The sequence below is a fragment of the Grampus griseus genome (genome assembly GCF_964374135.1).
Source record: "Grampus griseus genome assembly, chromosome: 13".
Taxonomy (NCBI): domain Eukaryota; kingdom Metazoa; phylum Chordata; class Mammalia; order Artiodactyla; family Delphinidae; genus Grampus; species Grampus griseus.
This window is the reverse complement of record NC_139007.1, coordinates 7,384,983-7,405,730: the sequence shown is the minus strand read 5'-3', so window position 1 is coordinate 7,405,730 and position 20,748 is coordinate 7,384,983. Positions and strand designations below refer to the sequence as shown.

General features: G+C 45.0%; 1 protein-coding gene across 6 annotated transcripts in view; it reads right to left on the bottom strand.

Moving 5' to 3' along the window:
- The window catches only part of SDHAF4 (succinate dehydrogenase complex assembly factor 4), a 63,399-nt gene that overhangs the window by 22,670 nt on the left and 19,981 nt on the right, over nucleotides 1–20,748 (bottom strand). The window contains exons 3-5 of one of the 6 annotated variants that reach the window (XR_014297627.1): nucleotides 19,126–19,256; nucleotides 18,662–18,718; nucleotides 16,381–17,231 (exon numbers count right to left, since the gene is read on the bottom strand). Coding sequence is in view for 2 of the 6 variants with exons in the window: in XM_082669010.1 (XP_082525136.1) it covers nucleotides 19,147–19,256 (110 nt within the window). In the remaining 4 variants the exon portion in view is untranslated. Of the gene's footprint in view, nucleotides 1–16,380; nucleotides 19,257–20,748 lie in introns of those variants that run through there. The other 5 variants (XR_014297628.1, XR_014297625.1, XR_014297626.1 and 2 more) reach the window with 5 other exon arrangements.

Sequence of the window (20,748 nt, the reverse complement as noted above, 5' to 3'; positions counted from 1 at the left end):
CAAATTATTTTACTAACTCGACTTCTTTATCCTTACCTGTAATTGATAAGTTGTAACATCCCCCCTTATATGGAGATTTCTGGGTGTCATTTTGTAAATACGTGTGTTTGGTGGAGTGTCAGGCATGTTCACGCACAATCTCTGCTCAGCAGCATAGCTATGGGAGCCCAAGATGCTGCAGACACGAAGCTGCCCTTCCCTTAGGAGTCTCAAGCTAGGGGGTGAGCGGGAGATGTCAACGGATGGTTGGAACATTGCATGATGCCCTCACTAAGAGATACACTTCCCAGACACAGGAGACGTTAGGTGTTGGGGGGAGGGGGAAAGGTCTTCCAGAAGAAGAGTCACTGAGAATGTGAGGAAGGATGAGGAAAAGCAGACCTCGCTGGAGGAGGGCGTTCCACGCAGACAAAACCTTCACCAACATGAAATAGCACGGCGGGTTCAAGGAGACACGAGCCAGTTCGTGTTAGAGGAGTGGGGTGAGGGAAGCATTAGGAGGTCAGATTGGAACCCTTAGGGTGGTTTAGTCCACACTCCAGCTCAACGCAGGGATTTCTTCTAGACTCTCCGGCTGCACTTTCCAATGTTGTCCCCTCTTCCCTCATAGGATTGTTACATTACAGTTACTTACAACAAAATAATTCAGTCCCTCAGTCCCACCAGTCTGTTTCTAGGGCTCTTGCCCCTGTGGTAGGGGCTCGGGTCTCGGCAGGATGGACCAGGACGTTTCCAGCCTGCACGAGTCTCCTTCTGTTAGAAGGCGCTGCTCCCCGTGCGCCTGACAGACGTCCTTCATCTTATTTTTTTTTAAATTTATTTATTTTTGGCTGCGTTGGGTCTTTGTTGCTGTGCGCGGGCTTTCTCTAGTTGTGGTGAGCGGGGGCTACTCTTCGTTGCGGTGCATGGGCTTCTCACTGTGGTGGCTTCTCTTGTTGTGGAGCATGGCCTCTAGGCACGCGGGCTCAGTAGTTGTGGCTCGCAGGCTCAGTAGTTGTGGCTCGCGGGCTCTAGAGCGCAGGCTCAGTAGTTGTGGCGCACGGGCTTAGTTGCTCCGTGGCATGTGGGATCTTCCCGGACCAGGGCTCAAACCCGGGTCCCCTGCATTGGCAGGCGGATTCTTAACCACTGTGCCACCAGGGAAGCCCCAGATGTCCCTTCATCTTCCACCTCAGTGTTGGGAACCGTCTACTCTCCAAGACAGCACGTTCCATTCTCAGAGAGATCTACTTGCGAGAACATAATTTTAGATAATTTACCCCCATTAACGTGCCTCCCTCTGATTTCTGCATAGGGACCCTAGTCCTGTGGATGAACAGAACCCAAGTTTACACTTTCTTCCACTTGGTGGCTCCCTGTCTAAGTTCAGACTATTGTCCTGTGTCCCTCTCTTGTTCTCTTCTCAGGCTAATCCTCCCAGTGCCTTCTGTGCTCCCTCCCGTGGCTGTTGCCAGATTCTCCCTGTTCTGGAGGCCCTCCTCCGTATCACTCCTAGATGGTGTTCCCCCAAATTGAGCTCTTTATCTCGGTTGTGGTTTGATCAGCAGAAAACAGAACTGCTACTTTCCTGTGCTCTGAGCGCTTTATTTCCATAAATGGAACCTAAGTTTATTTTGCCTTTTTTTTTTAAGCATCTATCATTCTGTGGTGCGTACTAAGCTCATCAGCCACTAATATCCAGTCCCCACTTTCTTTTTAACACAAGTTCCTTTTCTAGTAAGTCTTCCTGAGCCTGCATCACACAGAAACATCTCTTTTAAAACCTCTGTTTAATTTCTTCTTGCTGATGAAATTCTGTTATAGGAACAGCAGAGAAGTGAGAAAACTCAGAAAGGTCAAAAATAATTAAGACATGGGCTTCCCTGGGGGTGCAGTGGTTGAGAGTCCGCCTGCTGATGCAGGCGGACGCGGGTTCGTGCCCCGGTCCGGGAAGATCCCACATGCCGCGGAGCGGCTGGGCCCGTGAGCCATGGCCGCTGAGCCTGCGCGTCCGGAGCCTGTGCTCCGCAATGGTAGAGGCCACAGCAGTAAGAGGCCCGCGTACCGCAAAAATAATAATAATAAAGACATATCTTATGATTTATTATTCAAGTTGTCTCATAAAAATATTAAATCGGATATAAAAGAAAATATAAAAAAGACAAATGATAACCTTCGGCATAAGATGGTAATAAAATGACCGTTTGAAACTGGGCTTGTCCTTTCCAATAAATGACTTTTAGACCGTTCTAAATGCATGTGCTGACTTATTACGCAATACCTTTTGCCATACTAATACCTCGGTAATTGGGTCCTTTTTGGAGACACGGGTGTGTGTGTGAGTGCCCACCTGCCAACTGCACAGGAAGGCACATGTGTGTCCCCCTTCCTGCCTCTGAGCGGGGCCCTCGGGAACTGGGCCGGGCCGACTCTGATCCACCCGCAGTCCTTACCTGATGGAGGAAAACTTCCCTTCATTCCTCTCCTTTGGGCTCACGTGTGGAAAGGGCCCTCCCGACCGTTAATCTGGGTTCTGAGTTATTAACATTGCCTTTTGATCCCCACTCGTCTTTACCCGCCTTTGAAATGGCAATTTCCCCAAAGCAAGATGGCATGGGAGGTTTGCCACGACAGCTGTGAGTCTCTGAGGTCACCGTCCTTTCTGTTCCTCCGATCTTAGCCTGAGTGTTTCTGCCTCGTGGCCCTGAAGTCGCCTCGCACGTGTCAGGACAGTTTCAACGTGCACACGTCAGTGAGCAGCTGTCCCCACGTGTTCTGAGCCAGCCGGTCCACGGTGGCTGTCTTCTTGACTCCAGAAAGCTGACAGCTGGGTATCGGGCTATTCCTTTTGGGGGTGTTTCCAATGTGACCTCCAGGTGCTGAGTAGTGACATGATAAATAACCCCTTAGACGTGATCAGTCTCTCCTTATCCATCCCTCACTGGTTCCCTGCAACCCCCCAGGAGACCAGTGGGGCAGAAGTAGCCGCCCCGCATTCCGTAGGAGGAATCTTAGATTGCAGGAGACAAGGTGAATTGCTCAAGAACACACGGAAAGGAAGCGGTCAGCCAGGATTCAAACAGCCTGAAACACACAGCAAGGGACTTTCTACTCCACCTCGATGCCTTCCCTGCGTGGAGAAAGGGGGCGTTCCTCTAAAACTTTCCCACGGGCTTCGAGATGCTGGCCTTGGCAGACAATCCACTTCATCTTGGAAAGAAATAACCAGACTTACCCTGTGGTACATTCTGACATCCAAACCTCTGGCGACGAAATTAAACACGTGGTTTACAAAATACGCAGCAGTACCTAAGTCTCAAATCACATGAACAACCGTTTTCTAATGGTCACACCTCAATTCACAGTGGATTCCTGAAGATTCTTTACTGAACGGTGTAATGCATAATGATGATATAATAGAATTTTGGGTCTGGAAGGGATTTTCATCTTTTAAGCCTTTTAAAATGGGCTATTTTTAATTGAAAAGGCAATACATGCATATACGGTAAGAATTCAAATATGGTAAGAAGGTATATATGCCTTCTTATTTATGGGTATACCTGTACACTTTCTTAGCCCATTTGCATTTTCTTACCCTATTTCAATATTTGAAAAAAAAACCCATTTTTAATACCTCCTCCCCTCGAGCTCCGTTCCCCACTCCTCCTCTGCAGAGAAATGACAGACACCCTGCAGCCCAGGCCGAGGCTGTCCCCGCACAGACCATGACCGCAGACAGGAGCGAGCGAGCTGCACACACTGTCCTGTGTCCTGCGTTTTTCACTTAACAGCATATCCTGGAGGCTGTCACTTAGCAGGGCATCATCTTCCAGGGCTACACAGTATTCTACACTACGATTCATTCAACCAGTCCTAATGACAAAATTTGGGGGTAGCGGACTATATTCAGCCTTTTGCTATTATAACAATAACACAGTCATAACCTTACATACATCTTAAATAAAGGCGGAATTGCTGGGCCAATGTGCATGCATTTTCAGGGGACCCTTTTATCATTGTAATGTCACCTTCTTTGTCTAGTTTAAAGTTTTTTTCTATAGATTCGATCTTGTCTGATAATAGTATTGGGGTCTCTATTTTCTTTTTGTGTGAATTTGTTTGATATATCTTTGACCATTCTTTTACTTTCAAATTGAGTCACTTTTTAAATGTGTGTGTCCTACTCGGTGCTTAGTTTTAGGTTTTGCTTTGTAATCTAAATTGATTTTTTAAAAATTTAATTTATTTACTTATTTATTTTTGGCTGCCTTGGGTCTTCGTTGCGGTGCGCGGGCTTCTCATTGCGGTGGCTTCTCTTGTTGCGGAGCACCAGCTCTAGGCGTGCAGGCTTCCGTAGTTGTGGCTCACGGGCTCTAGAGTGCAAGCTCAGTAGTTGTGGCGCATGGGCCTAGTTTCCCTGCTGCACGTGGGATCTCCCCGGACCAGGGCTTGAACCCATGTTCCTGCATTGGCAGGTGATTCTTAACCACTGTGCCACCAGGGAAGTTCGAAATTGATATTATTATCCTTTAATAAGTGAGTTTATCCATTTTACCTTAGTTCTATCATCCAATTTTATTATGTTTTCAGTTTTTACTGCTTCGTGTTTTACTTCGTTGCTTCTCAAAAATCTTCTCCCAAAAAGAAACTTAGGAAAGATAACAAGAAACTAATGACATTGATCATAATGATACATGGAACTTGGGTGGGAACAAAGTTGAAAGAATAAGAGAGGGAGCAACACTTTTCTGGGTATAACATGTACAGTTTTTATTCTGGAAACACAGAAGTTTTAAATATTCAAAACTAAAATTACATCAGTAAGGATGCAGATACAACTCTGAAATTGAATATAAACAGAAACAAATTAACCTTGTTGTATTTCAAATAAACATAACTTCAGAGAAAAAAATAAATGAATCCAGGTAATTTTGAACACAGTCTTTTACCCTCAGTGTAAAAATAAAAAAGAAATGCCAACAGATCTTAAACTCTGTAATTGGTTGGACATTTCAGTGTTAAAATTTTTTTTTCACTTTAATAAACACATATTTTTAAAAAACCCACGACCATATAATTTACCCGTTAACGTAAACAATTAAATGGTGTTCAGTATAGTCACAGAGTTGTCCCACCATCATCAGAATCAACTTAGAACCTTTCCATCGCCCCAAGAAGAGACCCAAGAGCACATACCCCTCAGCCTCCCCACCACCCCAATCTCCCTTCTAGCCTTCAACGCTGATGTTTGTCTCTGTAGATTTTATTCTGGACATTTCATATAAATGGAACTCTACAACGTGACCTTCTGTTACTGGCTTCTTTCTTGTACGATAGTGTTTTCAGGGCTCATCCACGCTGTAGCAGGTATCAGTATTTCTGTATATGCCACAGTATATCTATCCATTCATCAAATCGGACATTTGGGTTGCTCCCACTTTGGGGGGCAGTTGTGCCCACTATTTAAATTGTTAAATAGAAGTGGTGAGAGCAGATATCCTCATTTGTTCATGATTTTTCACCATTAACTCTGGGCCAAGTACTGAAGTGGATCCCTGAATCTCAGACCTCCCCACCCATCATGTCAAACGCAGCTCATTTTTTTAGTAAGATCTGCTTCACATACAGATCAATAAGAAAAAGACACCTCAACAGAAATGAAATGAAAGTCTGGGCAAAAGACATGGAGAAAACAAAACAAAACAAATAAAAGTGATAAACACAGAAATGCTCTACCTGCTTAGAAATCAGTTAAGAGTACACCAAAGTGCCATGCTTGCTAGCCTAATTAGCAGAGATCTAAAATACAACAATTATGTTATGAAGAATGCTGCTATGGCTATTTATTTAGAGTTTTTGTGTGACATGCTTTCATTTCAGTTGCTGGGTCATACGGTAATTATGCTAAACTGTTTACTATTTTGAGGAACATTTTTTCAAAGCAGCTCCACCATTTTACGTTCCTACAGCAGTGTATGAGGTTTGCAATTTCTCCATATCCTCTCCAACACTTGCTATTGTCTACTTTTTACTATAGCCATCACAGTATATGTGAAGTGTCGTCTCACTGTGGTTTTGATTTGCGTTTCCGTAATGGTCAATGATGTTGAGCATCTCTCCACATCCTCATCGGTCATTTGTATATGTTCTTTGGAGAAACGTGCATTAAGATCCTTTGCCTATTTGTATTTTTATTATTATTGTAAATTTTTTTAATGGTGAGTTTTTTTAAATTAATTAATTGATTTATTTATTATTTTTGGCTGCGTCGGGTCTTCATTGTTGCATGTGGGCTTTCTCTAGTTGCGTCGAGCGGGGGCTACTCTTTGTTGCAGCACGTGGGCTTCTCACTGTGGTGGCTTCTCTCGTTGCGGAGCATGGGCTCTCATTGCGGAGCACGTGCGGGTTTCAGTAGTTGTGGCACGTGGGCTCAGTAGTCGTGACTCACGGGCTCTAGAGCGCAGGCTCAGTAGTTGCGGCACACGGGCTGAGTTGCTCCGCAGCATGTGCGATCTTCCCGGACCAGGGCTCCCTGTATTTTTATTATTGAGTTAAATTGTTTTTTATATATTTTGGACATAAGTCCTTTGCCAGATATATGCATTCCGAATATTTTTTCCCATTCTGTGGGGTGTCATTTACTTTCACGATGTTTTCCTTTGAAACACAAAAGTTTTAAATTTTGATGAAGTCCAGCTTTTCTTTTGGTGTCATATCTAAGAAACCATTCATTGCCTAACCCAAGGTCGTGAAGATGCACTCCTAGGCTTTCTTCTAAGAGCTTAATGGTTTTAGCTCTTACATTTAGGTCTGTGATCAATTTTGAGTTAATTTTTTGTATACGTTATAAGGAACAGGTACAACTTTATTCTTTCGCGTGTGGATATCCAGTTGTTCCAGCACCATTTCTTGAAAAGATGATTCTTTCTCCACTGAATTGTCTTGCTATCATTGTCAGAAATCAGTTGACCATGTGAGGGTTATTTCTGAACTCTCAATTCTATCCCTTTGATCTATATGTCTATCCTTATGCCAGTACCACAGTCTTGATTACTGCAGCTTTTAGTAAGTTTTGAAATCAGGAAGCATGGATCCTCCGACTTTGTTTTGTCTTATTTTTAGTTGCTTTGGCTTGTCTGGGTCTCTTGCATTTCCACTGGGATTTTGCAATCAGCTTGTCAACTTATTAAAAAAAGACCGATGATATTTTAAGAGAGTTTGTATTGAACCTATAGATCAATTTGGGGGGTATTGCCACATTGAAAGCATTAAGTCTTCCAGTGCACGAATGGGGATGTCTTTCCATTTGTTGACGTCTTTCTTAGTTTCTATCAACAATGTTTTGCAGTTCTCAGAGCAGTTTTCACTTCCTTTCGAAAATTTATTCATAAGTACTCTCTTCTCTTTGATGCTATTGTAAATAAAAGTGTTTCCTTGATGTCATTTTGGTTTGTTCATTGCTAACATAAAAATACAATTGTTTTTTGTATTTTGATCCTGTAGCCTTCAACCTTGCTGGACTTGTTCATTAGTTCTCATCGTTTTTTAGTAGATTCCTTCAGATTTTCCATGTACATGATCATATCATCAGCAAACAGAGATAACTGTCTTACTTTCCAAGTTGGATGACTTTTATCTCTTTTTCTTGCTTAGTTGCCCTGTCTAGAACTCCGGGGCGATGCAGAATAGAAGGGGCAGAGCTGACATGCTGGTCTTACTCCTGATCTTAGGGGGAAAGCACTCAGCCTTTGACCATGAGTATGATGTTAGCTGTGGGTTTTCATAGATTAATGCTAAAGTATTAGGGATAACAGGCATCGTATCTGCAATTTACTCTCTCAAAGGGTACAGAAAGTGCAATAGTGATACGTGTGTGTGCATGCACTTATGGGGAAAGAGAGAGATAGCAGAGAGTGAATATGATAAGGTCGCTGTGGTACGATGTTAACACTGGGGAGTTCTAGAGAGCCACTCTCTTCAGTCTGTTTTTCTTGAGCCCTTCTTTCCAAATGAAAGAAATTACTGGGTGCCATTTTATCCATCTAGAGATGTAAACCATGGGTTTGACAGCCATATCCTTGGTCTAATCCTTGCTGCAAACTTAGTACTTCTCTTATTTTCATCTTTTATTATTTGCAGTTGAGTAGCAGCTGCCTCTCTCAATGCTACAAGTTCTGAATTTCTGGATTGTCTATTCCCTTTTCTTCCTGCTTATGAAGCAGCCAGTCGTCTCTGAACCCATCCATTTTGTGGTAATTTGTGAAATGTGGCAAATATTAACCAATCCCTTCCCCTAAAGTCGCAAGTCCAGAGACACAGCATCTGCCTTCCGAGTTCTCCGAGGCAACAGTGTATTTTGCCACAGCATAACACGGATCACCATTTATCCTCAAAATGTTTCCATCTGGCCAGCGGGAGACCTTTGTTTTGAAGCTGGCGCCTGTGTTCTTCTCTTTATTAGTCTTTGGACACAGCCTTACTTTCTGACAAAAGTAGATTTTCCAGGCTCGTCTTGTTCTTTCCCTGCCCCAGCCTATTCTCTAAGAATAATTCCCTGCTCAGGTTTAGGAAAATAACATATAACGTACGCACACATATATATGAATATATACAACGTTTTAAAATCTATCCAAGCTGGCTTGAGAGCGTTACATATGCATACATATGTATATTGCTAGTAGAGAGAATTATCCTATGGATTCCTTTTCGTAATTTTAAGAAAATGTGTACAAACCAAGTAAAAGTGACAGTCTATTTTGATTTTTATAATTTTAGCGTATCCTGTTTTCAAGCTAATGTTACCACTCTCACAAACTGAGATTTAATTCTGCTTGGAGTTAATGAATGTGCTGGTTTGGACTGGTAATTTGCTGTTCAAATTTGAGATCCTTCAAAACATCTTCACGAACGCTAGTGAAAGCATAGTTTCCAAACCGTGTGCAGAAACAGCAAGGTGTTCTTCGTATCAGTTCTGCAGATAAATAAATATGTCAATCTTTCATTTGGAAAGGGCTATTTCACAATCACAGGAAAAAATCCGTAAACTAGAACCCAGGCCAAATGTCTGAAAGCCCCCCTGGGATGTGGACAGGCCAGCAGCTTCCTGGTGGACAAGTCTTCCCCGCCTGGTAGAGGTCAGCCCTCTGACCCGGCCATGGACCCCTGAGGAAGGACGGCTGAGTGGAGGGAGGTTGCTTTGGTGGGTTGTGTCCCTTTATCCTCTCGCTGGAGGGTGGGAGACTGCCGAGATCCTGTGCCTCCTACGCTCACCCTCTCTGAGCCAGGTGCCAAGCTCTACGATCCTTTTACATCAGGTTACTTATTTCCTTAAGACAGACGGTCCACCTCGATCAGAAATCTCATCTCCCAGGGATGTGATGAGCCTGGGCTCCTGGCTGCAGGAACGGAGGGAGGACTCACGTGTCGCGCCTGTTCGCCTTTAGTCACAGCTGCTTTGCAGGCGCCTCTGAGGCAGAGAGCTTCCGGAACATCATCAGTATGAATATAAACGATTTAATCTGCTAACGGTCCTTGTGGGCTTTGGCTGTCTCGGGTGTATCATGCACGGGCAGGGTCCTGTTCTGACTTCCGATGAGAGCTGGGGTGCCCCTGGGGAAGGAGGGCAGGCAGCCGCGGGCCGGGCCACAGGGCGAGCTCCCCACCGTCCGGCACCCGTGCCGCCCCCTCCAGCCTGCGCCCGGGACAGCGCGTGGCACCTGCGACGCGGACGAGGTGGAGGTTCCCGCGGACGTTGAGCACGAGGGCCGAGGGCCTCCGTGCGCGCGCGCCACGGAGAGTCTGTCCACCCTCACGGTCACCACCTCGGGACGGGCGGCCGTCGTGGGGAAGCTCGAACGTGCTGTCCCCACCGCAGTGTCTCAGGCCACCCCGCGACCCTCACCTGTCCCTGTCCTTCCTCCCTTGGGATGGCCGCCCAGAGGCCGAAGGGAGGAGTGGAAAGGTTTGCAACTGCTCAGTCACCGTCAAAATCACCAGGGTGAATGAGGGCTTGTCCTCCACTCTCACCAGCTACCTGTTCTCAGGAATGCGAACCACACGTGGCTTGGCAGCGATGACATTTTCTAAAATTTTTATTGGAGTATGGTTGCTTTACAATGGTGTGTTAGCTTCTGCTGTATAACAAAGTGGACCAGCTCTACGTATCCATATGTCCCCTCTATTTTGGATATCCTTCCCATTTAGGTCACCACAGAGCACTGAGTAGAGTTCCCTGTGCTGTACAGTAGGGTCTCATTAGTTGTCTATTTTATATATAGTAGTGTATATGTGTCAGTCCCAATCTCCCAGTGCATCCTACCCCCCGCCCCCCGCCTCGCTTGCTATCTGTAAGTTTGTTCTCTACATCTGTGTCTCTGTTTCTGCTTTGCAAATAAGTTCATCTGTACCATTTTTCTAGATTCCACATAAAAGCAATGACATTTTTTAGAGTGGCTTCGTGTGATTTTCACTGAATATTCTGTATACTGACTCTTCACCCTGTTAACAACTTGGTTTGACCTAACAAAATGTAACGAGTACTGCGTTTTTTGTTTTTGTTTTGCTTAGTAGTAATGACAGTTAAATAAATAAAGGAAAATGGATGGTTTCATAAAAAACAATTACCAAAATGTAATTTAGTTTGTATCCATACTTTTAAAACCAAGAAGTAACTGATAAACTAGATGGAAATGACATGTAACTAGGCCACTAGACTGTCGATGCCTGTGCTCCCTGGTGTTAGAGTGACACACGCTCCCAGGCTTTCTGAGGGTGATGGGTGTGCGGGGGGGGGGGTGAATTCAGGCTGACAGCCACCGCTGCTGCTGCAAAGGGCAGCGGAAGTGCTGACAGTGTCACCCAGATGCTGAAGGCCAGGACAGCAGACTCAGGCAGGTAGGCAGAGAACACTGTGCTTGAGGGCCTCCCTTTAAAGTCCTCTAAGCAGTTAAGAAAGCAAGTAGGTTTCCTGAGAATTTTGAAATGGAGGTTAGCAACTCATTTCTAAAGTTAAGAAGGTATCTGCTTGACTGTCAGTTTCATCTATGCCATATGTTAATCTTTGAAATGGCTAAATGTGGACGAAAATATTACATTAATTATCTACCATAGACTCCTCCAATAAAACAAATTCAAACCGGAAACCTGCTCTTCTAAGTTAGTGACATTTGAAAGTTAGTTTCAAGAGCGGCAATGGGGTCGGGGTGGGAGGAGGTTCTGAGCACTGACTGGGGGGTGAGGACACCTCAGTCCTGGCCCTGGAGCTTCTGAGCAGCAGGGTGACCTCAGCCCGTGCTCTCACTAGGCTCTGCACCTCTGCTGACAAGGCTGCACCCGAGATCAGCTCTGAGCACTTTCGAGATCGACAGCCTGTGGTCAGGATCTAACAGCCGTGATTCCAAGATAAGCATCTTACCTTCACCCACACCCTTCCTCAGACCCAGAGTCCCATTCCTAAGAGATGCCATCTGCGCCTTGCTGGTCCACCTGCGACGGCAGACTCAAGGCACTGCTCCCAGTTCAACAGAATCTGTCCTCTGGTTCCCAGCGGCCTCGTTTACATTTTAATAGGTTATGGCTGATAAAGCTTTAGAGGAATGAGTCGGTGAATCAGTCATTTTCCCTGGGCTGCTGCAGGTGTAATTCAGGCAACGGATCACAAACACGCACAGCCCTGAAGACAAATTTTATCTATGTGAAATTTTATAACTATAAAATAGACTTCCTCTTTGTAAAATGATCCTGCATTCAGATGGTTAAAACCGCCTTAATGATTTCTACTAAGGGAAGGTGCAGGGCAATTTCCTACAGCCATACCTTCTCATTGTTTTAAAGGAGAACTTTTTTTTAAAGTATTCAATAAATCAAGTGGTTTTGCAATTTTATTGCTAAATTAGTTCTATTATCAAATATAACCAAAATGCTTTTACATAATATTTTTATGATTTCATAGTTTGCCCGATGTACCTTATTTCTTGGATTTTTTTTTCCCTCTGTGCCACTGGGGTGAAGATGCTTTGATTAGAGAACAGTGTACAGAGGTTTCCAGTTTGTCTCTGAGTGGGAGGTTGCTATTTATGCGATTTAAAAAACTGCAGACAGATATTAGTTTTTCAACTAAGGAAAAGTCAGAGCGGTGATATCTCTTTTCTGTGATTTTATGTAACTGGAAGAAAAAACATCCAACCTCCCATATTCTCAACCCCCAGGGGCTGACTGAGGAGTGTTTTTCTACCCCTCCCCTGCTGCTTATAGCGTCTGGCAGGGGAGCGGGCTCTTTCCTACACATTTTATATAGGGTGTATTAAAGAAAAACCGTCACTGCAACATGTTTTATCACTAAGCCTGCCGACCAGGAAGAGGTGGCACCTTTGACCAGGAAGTGACACTGTTTTTTTTGTCTATGTGTACACAACCCATAAAAGTCGAACGGCAAAATCAAAGGAGAGTAGCAGCAACCGTGGACAGCGAGTGAGACAATGAGGCACCTGGAGAGAAGCAGGCGGTGGCAGGAAGTGGCGGGAGGTGGGGACGGCCCGGGGAGCGCCGAGAACGCGCACGTCCAGTGCGAGGGTCCGGACCGCCCCCCGCTCCCCGGCGCTCGAGGGCGGCGTCTCCACGTCCCCCCCCCCCCGGAAACGCTAGCACAGTCCTCTGCCGTGGGAGGTATGCAGTGGGGTTGTGCAAGTGTCCTGGGCTGTGTGAGTGTCTCTAGACGCGCACAGCCTAGGCAGTCGGGCAGAGCCTCCGGTCCTCAGCCGGCTGATACCGAGGCTAGTCCGCGTGCCGCCGGCTCGCCGGGCCTAGTCCGAGGCCGCTGGCACCTCCTTCGCACCAGGTCGGTACTGGTACCTTGTGCTCTTCTTACGGGTGAAATGTGTTTCCCCTAAAATGACATGGTGACGTCCTAACCCCTGATACCTCAGAATGTGCGCTTATTTGGAAAAAAGGTGTCATCTGTCCAGATGAGGTCGTACCGGAGGAGGGTGCGCCCCTAATCCAACATGACTGGTGTCCTTACAAGAAGATGGCCTTGTGAAACCAGAGACACACGAGGAGAGCGCTAGGTGACCACGAAGGCAGAGGCTGCCGGCGTGCCAGCAGCAGTTGGGAAGAGGCAAGGGAGGGTGCGCGCCTGCGTCTCAGAGGGAGGGTGGCTCTGCTGACACCTGGACTTCAGGCTTCCAGCCCGCAGAACTGGAGAGCATAAATCCTACTGTGTTCCCAGCGTACCCTCCCCCTCCCCCCCGGTCAAAAAAAAAATCCGATTGTTTTAAGCCAGTCTGTGCTGCTTGTTATGGCCGCCCGAGGAAACAAACGCAGCTTTCCAGACGGTGGGCTCGGCATTTCGTCCGGTATCCTCCCTGCATCCCCCCGGGGGGTTTCCTCCGGGCCGCATTTTGGAGCTGGGCACCGGAATGTACTAACTGAACACAAAGCCTGCGCGCTCCTCCCCTCTCCTTCAGAGGTGGTCGGGTTGAGTCCCCCTCAAAGAGCAGAAAAAGACCCTAAGAACACAATCCTGGCCTCGCCTTACTGGACTGCCGAGGCCACCACAATGAAGGGAAACAGTAACCTGAGAACAAAGCCCAGTGGATTTTTTCCTGAGCAACAGATGACGTCAGCGTGGCGCTGCTCCCCGTCCTGGGCCATCCCGACCACAGCCTCAGTCACCCGCGCCCGCGGGAGAGGCCGGCTCGAGCCACGGAGGGCTAAGGACGCCGAGATGCAGGAGGGGTCGGCGCTCCCCGGCCGCGCCCTCACTAACCCCCAGGGGGCGGCGGGCGCCGGAGGCGCGGACGGGCTGTGAGCCACAGCAGGGAGGACGCCTCTGCACCGAGGGCTGAGCCGCACAGGGCGCTGGACACACCCCCTCTGCCGGACACGCCCGCGCGAGAGGGACGCATTCGCCGGGTTACATTCACATTCAAAGGCAGACGGGGGACTATCCTGAACGACGCGTGCTGAGGATTTGGAAACAGAGCCTCCCGTAAGTAACACAACAGCCCCAAAGACTTTAACTGCCACTTTCCCAAAGGAAAAGAGATGGAAATATACTATATAATCAAAGAGAACTGAACCCATAATAATGATTTTCCTGAATGTAGGCGATGATGAAACTTTTTAATGTATTTTCTAAAATTTGCGAAATCATTGTCATGGTCTTTAAGAGCAGTTTATAAAACAGAGAGCCAATGGGCTACCATCGTGCTTACAACAGGATGTTTAAACCCAGTGTAACTGTAAGTATGTTACGTCTAAAATAAATATCTTGAAGTGAATATAAGCACAATCTTCCTATACTGTAGGTGAAACAAAACCTTAAAAGAACAAGACCGTTTTTTTGGTTTGCAGTCAAGATCAATTGTTTCTTTCTCAGAAAAGATATATTTAAAAACATCCATCGATTTTTTGCTACCCTAGCCCTGGGCTCATGCCTCCTTCACGCTGATATACCCGTGTCATCCCCCAGCTAGACTGGCTGCTCAGCCAGGGACCCATTCTCTGAAATCCTCTGAAACCTGCTTAACTCCTCTATATAAAAACTACACATTCAGTCTGAAGTTGTCTGCCATAAAATATCTCAGAGGGGAGAAAAAGTGTAAAGGGATAATGAAACAAAATTAATAGCTTTTGATAAATATCAATAACTGTTAAACTTGAGCGATGGGTACATGGGGGACACACTGTATTATTCTTTCTACTTTTGTGTATTTTGAAAACTTCCAAATAAGAGCTTAAGCAACAATAACAAAGATGACATGTCTGGTCACTTTCCACAGGGGACTGCTTAATACCCAGTAGCAATGAATGCATGAAAAGTAAGTAACACCGAGACTTCCCTGGTGGTGCAGTGGTTAAAAATCCACCTGCCAATGAAAGGAACATGGTGTTCGAGCCCTGGTCCGGGAAGATCCCACATGCCGCGGAGCCACTAAGCCCATGCACCACAGCTACTAAGCCTGCGCTCTAGAGCCCACGAGCCACAACTACTGCAGCCCCTGTGCCTAGAGTCCATGCTCCACAACAAGAGAAGCCACCACAATGAGAAGCCCGCGCGCAGCAACAAAGACCCAACACAGCCCCAAAATAAATAAATTTTTAAAAATAATTAACACCTTTTAATGAGCTACACATGCTAACTTGCCCCTTAATACCTTCAACTGTGACCAGTAAGGACCGTGGGGGCCTTCGGGAGTGACTCGAATGTGAGGAGTATCGGAGAGTGTAGTGGGGAAAGACCGGGGAAAAGCAAATTTCAGGAGAGGGCTTAAATTAAACCATGATATGTAGGTGTTGAACTGGTTCTGAGTGTGCCCTGAAAGATTTATCTAGTATGTCCACTGTGAAGAAAAGCGGGAACTATCTCGCATTTCAATGACTGAAACAGCTATGACATTTCACGCTGAAGCATCTTTTCGGTGACCCGACCCGAGTGGAGACAAGGCCTGCCTGCGGGCCTGCAGCGGAGGGGCCTGGCAGGTGGCGGGGGCCCTGGCAGGCCGTCCTCAACAGCTCACCCCTCACTGCTGATCATGCAAGCCAGCCTGCTCGGTGCCAGGTGAGGAGCTTCGCTTCGGCAGCGCGTCTGAAAATGTCAACGTTATTCTTGTCTGAAACTCTTCTTGCCTTTTACATTTTAATTACTCGTATAAATTTTGCAAAGTATCTGAACGTGGTAATGAGTTTTGTTCTGTTATTTTGGCACTTGCTGAAGCCGATCCCCATTTCTAGTAATTCTCTTTAGATTTCCTCAATAAAGATTAAATGTAAATAATGTGGGCAGTTTAAGTGAATTTAATGGTTCTAAAAGTACGTGGGGTCAGCCTTACGTAGCCTGAAGTTCTTGGTTCATGTGCAGGACATGAGGGCCATGCCTGTGGCTCAGCTTACATCCTTATAAAAATTACGCTAAAACCAGGACCGGTCTCAGACGTTTTGTGACCAAGCTTGTTTCTGGGTTAAAGCCTCCCAGCCCTCCTGTCTCCCCTTGGGCTGCACCCTGGCTAGACCTGCCCCACTTCGTCTTCCTTAACCGCTGCCTACCTTTTCTAATCCCATGCCCCTGCAACCCAAGGGGAACTTTTTGCTACTTGTCTCTTATCAACATTAGAAACCGGGCTTCCCTGGTGGCGCAGCGGTTGAGAGTCCGCCTGCCGATGCAGGGGACACGGGTTCGTACCCCGGTCCAGGAAGATCCCACATGCCGCGGAGCGGCTGGGCCCGTGAGCCATGGCCGCTAAGCCTGCGCGTCCGGAGCCTGTGCTCCGCAACGGGAGAGGCCACAACAGTGAGAGGCCCGCGCGCCTACCGAAAAAACAAACAAACAAACAACCCCCCCCCCCCCAAGAAAAAAACATTAGAAACCTCAGAAGATTCCAAATCTTTTAGTATTTTGGGTGGTTTAAAGAAAAATGCATTACTCTTTTATAAATAAATTCCTAAAAGAATTTGGGGCATTCTTATAGCAGTTTAAGGTTGATTTAGGATTATTTTATCTCGCCTGAGGGACCCAGCTGGCCCAATTCTAGAATACCGGGCCAGGAAACTTATTACAGGGGACATTGTGAGAAGGAAACAATCCCAGCTTCTGGGCACTGAATGAGACCAGGCTGCAGGTGTTGAAGGAAGGTCAGTCCAGCAGGCTTGACACTGCACACAAAAATGTCACAGTAATAGGTGTAGTTCACACACATGCGGTCCCACAGGGAAAGAGACTCGCCATAAAGTAGCAGGAGTGGTATCATGTGCAGACAGAACATGGCAAGAGGGAACCTGCGAGCAGGAACTCAACTTAGTTGTTGATCACTAGGGAGGTGGCACTGGGAAGAATGCCTGCAAGGTAGTAGGGCTTCGTTTCTACTAAGAAAGACAGGGCAACGGTTTGGCAAAGCAGGTCTGAGAGGAATTTTGTGTACAAATAATGAAGACAAGGATCCAGTTCATCAAACTGCAGGTCTTAAACCAGCCTAGTCACTGCTCCTGAGATTCAAGGCCAATGCCCTAGTAATAGCAGCTCGAATACTGTAACAGGTTCCTGTTGCTGCACATTACTGCAAACCCAGTGGCTTAAAGCAACAAACATTGTTCACAGCTTCCTTGGGTCCGGAGTCTGGGTACTGGGTAGTTGGGTCCTCTGTTCAGGGCCTCACCAGGCTGAAATCAAGGTGTCGGCTGGAGCTGGGATCTCATCTGAGGCTCAGAATCCGCTTCCAATCCCATTCATGTGGTTTGCAGACTTCAGAGGCTTGTGGCTGCAAGAAGACCGAGGTTCTTGTTTTCTTGTTGGCTGTCAGCAGGGGAGCTTTCAGCTCCTGAAAGCTGCCTTCAGGAGCTAGTCCATGGCACTTTCACAACAGAGCATCTTACTTCTTCAAATCCAGCAGGAGAACCTTCCTCCAGTTGGCTACAGTGGATTCTTACACAGGTAACTGGAGCCCCAGAATGACTATTCCATCATCGTTGCCATATAATGTAGCTTAATCAAGGGAATGACTATCTCATCATATTCACATGCACACCAGGGAGAGGGAATCTCGGGGGCCATTGTGGAGTTCTGCTGGATGATTCACAACGGAGCCTACGTTTGCTGAGTGTTTATTAAATGCTCAGCACCATGCTGCAATTGGGGGTACAAAACTGAATGAAATAAGTCAGGAATATAAGACAGATAGGGAAGCCCACGGACTGATGGAGGATGCAGAATTGAAAATTAATTCTAAAACAAGTTAGTATGTCTGTAATAGTTGAATGTGGAAATGACACAGAAAAGATAGTCAAGGAAGTGAGGTATAGCTTGATACGTGTTTTCTAGGCAGACAGTAAAGAAGAGGGCATTTCAGGCAGAAGGCATGTTTATCTACCCACACGTCTAAGAGGCTGTGAGTAGTGGGGCTTGACTGGGAAGGAGGGGCCTGAACAGATGTAAAGGGTCAGAACAGGAAGGACACAGAACTTAAGACTTCATCATGGACAGGAACCACCAAGGAACTTGTGAAGGGATATTAGTACATTAAGGTCACAGAGACCAAGTTACACAAAGATAAAAAAACTGACGCCACAAAAATAAGAAAAATTTCAACATAAATAAGCACAAGTGAAAAGCAAAAGTCTCATATAAATTGATAACAAAAGACCAACATCCAACAGAAAATGAGCAAAAGATAAGAAAAAGCAATTAACAGAAGACACAAAAGGCTGATAAACATAGAGAAGAGTGTTTAACATCACTTGTGATTAAGAAAGTGAAGATTCAAATAGTGAAACATCATTTTCACTACGAAATTCTTAGGATAACAGTATACAAAACATGTATACTTACTTAGATTACTGAAGGACAATACGTCAAAGGGTAAGCAGGTGTAGAGGTTTTATAGACCATTCTTGTTTTCTTCTTTATACTGTTTTCTAAATTTCCCCAATGAACTTGTATAAATTCTTAAAATAGTACCTAACATATTCATTTATTTTAAGAGAGAAAAAGCGTCTAATGAGAAACCGCAGTCCCTGTCCACCCAACTCGCCTCCAGAGGCAACTGCTTTCAGCTCTTCTAGTGTGCACTGCTCCAGGTGGTGTACATGTATTCACTCATTTAATCTTCTCAACTGTCCTACGAGGTGGAACTAGGATTATCTCCAATTTACACATAAGGATACTGAAGCACAGAGAAGTTAAATAACTTACCCAAGGTCACATAAGCTAGTAAGTAGTGGAGCTGGGATCTGAACCCAAGTGATCTGGCTCCAGAGTTAAAGATTTTCTGCTGTTACTGTGGCCTTACCGAACTATAATGCATTACTTAACTCACATTTATAAAGTCACTATTACCTAGCACATGGCAATGAAATCATTTAAAAAAAACGTTGTTTTACTTACATTTGTATCTTATAAGCAACTGATTAACTTAAACTGAAACATGATGAAATAAAAGTTTGCAGCTCTAATCATCACTTAAATATCCTAATACATTTAAATTAAAATTAATGTGCTAATATTTCCTCTTTCCTGATTTATAACAGCATATTTTCTTCCAAAGCTATCAAATATATTTTTAAACATATTATAGAAATTAGATGACTTAAAGGATATACAGAAAGAAAATAATCAAAAATAAGTTAATTCAGATGTACACAATCAGAAAAAGATACTGAAGTTAACGAATATGTGGCTTAAAAATCAATACAGCGTCCTTTTCGTTCCCAATCTCCATATCGGGTAGGTTCTGGGCCCCTGGGTCCACCTCTTTCTTTGGTAACAGGATTAACATCATCTGGAAATTCTGAAGAAAGACAGAGATGTAAAAAAAAGCAGTCAATGGAGATGGGAAAAGCATTATGGTCAATTCTGCAGACGAGGCTGCAGAGCTGACAGTTAACAGGCTGCATGCTACTGATGAGGCTACTACTATGCGGTCCTTAAACAAACTCTCCCCAGAGAGTGGTTCCTCTCCCCAGTTTGAGAAATCACTTTAGCATCCAATCTTCATATCCAATCTACTTTATTTCCTGCATTAGTGACTTAGAATTCTCAGAGGACTCTCAGGCCCTCATCTGAGGAGTGGCTGGGTTAGAACAGAAGGAAAGGGGTGCAGAGAATACAGAGTACAAATCCACAGGGTTTGGAAGGTTTTGAAACAAGATTACTTTGATTCAATGCCTTATTTTTCTTAACAGTGAAGTGGGTACAACCATCATACCTGCCTTACTATCTTGAGAAATAAAAAAAGAAATGCATGTAAAAGGTCTAGCACAGTGCCAGCTACATAAGAATGCTCAAATAATTTTAGCTGAGTATTAATTTTCCTCATCATACAGTTTTGGCTTCAGCAACTGGTTCCCGGAAACTGCCATTTATGGGCATAACAGCTGTTATTATTGTTAACAGTGTATGTTCATAATAGGATTTTCCGTTTTGAGTCAGGCCCAATTCTGAGGACTTTACACATATTAATTCATTTAACCCTCATAATAATCCTTTGGGACAGGAACAATTATTGTTTCCATTTTATAGATGAGGAAGACGAGACTAAGTGATGAAACTGAGTTTGAATTCACACATTCTGGCTGCAGTCTTGCTCTTAGTACATACACTGTACTGATCTGTACACAGGAAGATCAGGAGAGGAACCAGCTATTTGAAAGAATCCCAATTCTTAAACAATGTCTAATCACTCATTCATTTTCTTTGACGTATAGGTGATTTACAATACTGTATTAGTTTCAGGTGTACAGCACAGTGATTCAGTTATTTTTACAGATTATACTCCAGGAAAAGGTATTACAAGATAAAGGCAATAATTCCCTGTGCTATGTATCATTGTTGCTTATCCAATTTATACACAGTAGTTTGTACCTCTGAATCCCATACCCCTATCTTGGCCCCCCCTTCCCTCTCCCCACTGGGAACCACTAGTTAGTTTTCTATACTGTGAGTCTGTTACTGTTTTGCTACATACACTGTTTATTTTTTAGGTTCCACATGTAAGTGATAGAGTATTTGTCTTTCTCTGATTTTTTCACTAAGCATAATATTCTCGAGGTCCATCCACACTGTTGCAAATTTCATTCTTTTTAATGGCTGAGTAATATTCCATTGTGTGTGTGTGTGTGTGTGTGTGTGTGTGTGTGTGTGTGTGTGTGTGTGTGTGTGTGTATCTTCTTTATCCATTCATCTGTTGGTCGCTTAAGTTGCTTCCATATCTTGGCTATTGTAAATAATGCTGCTATGAATGCTGGGGTGCACGTATCTCTTCAAATTAGTGTTTTCATTTT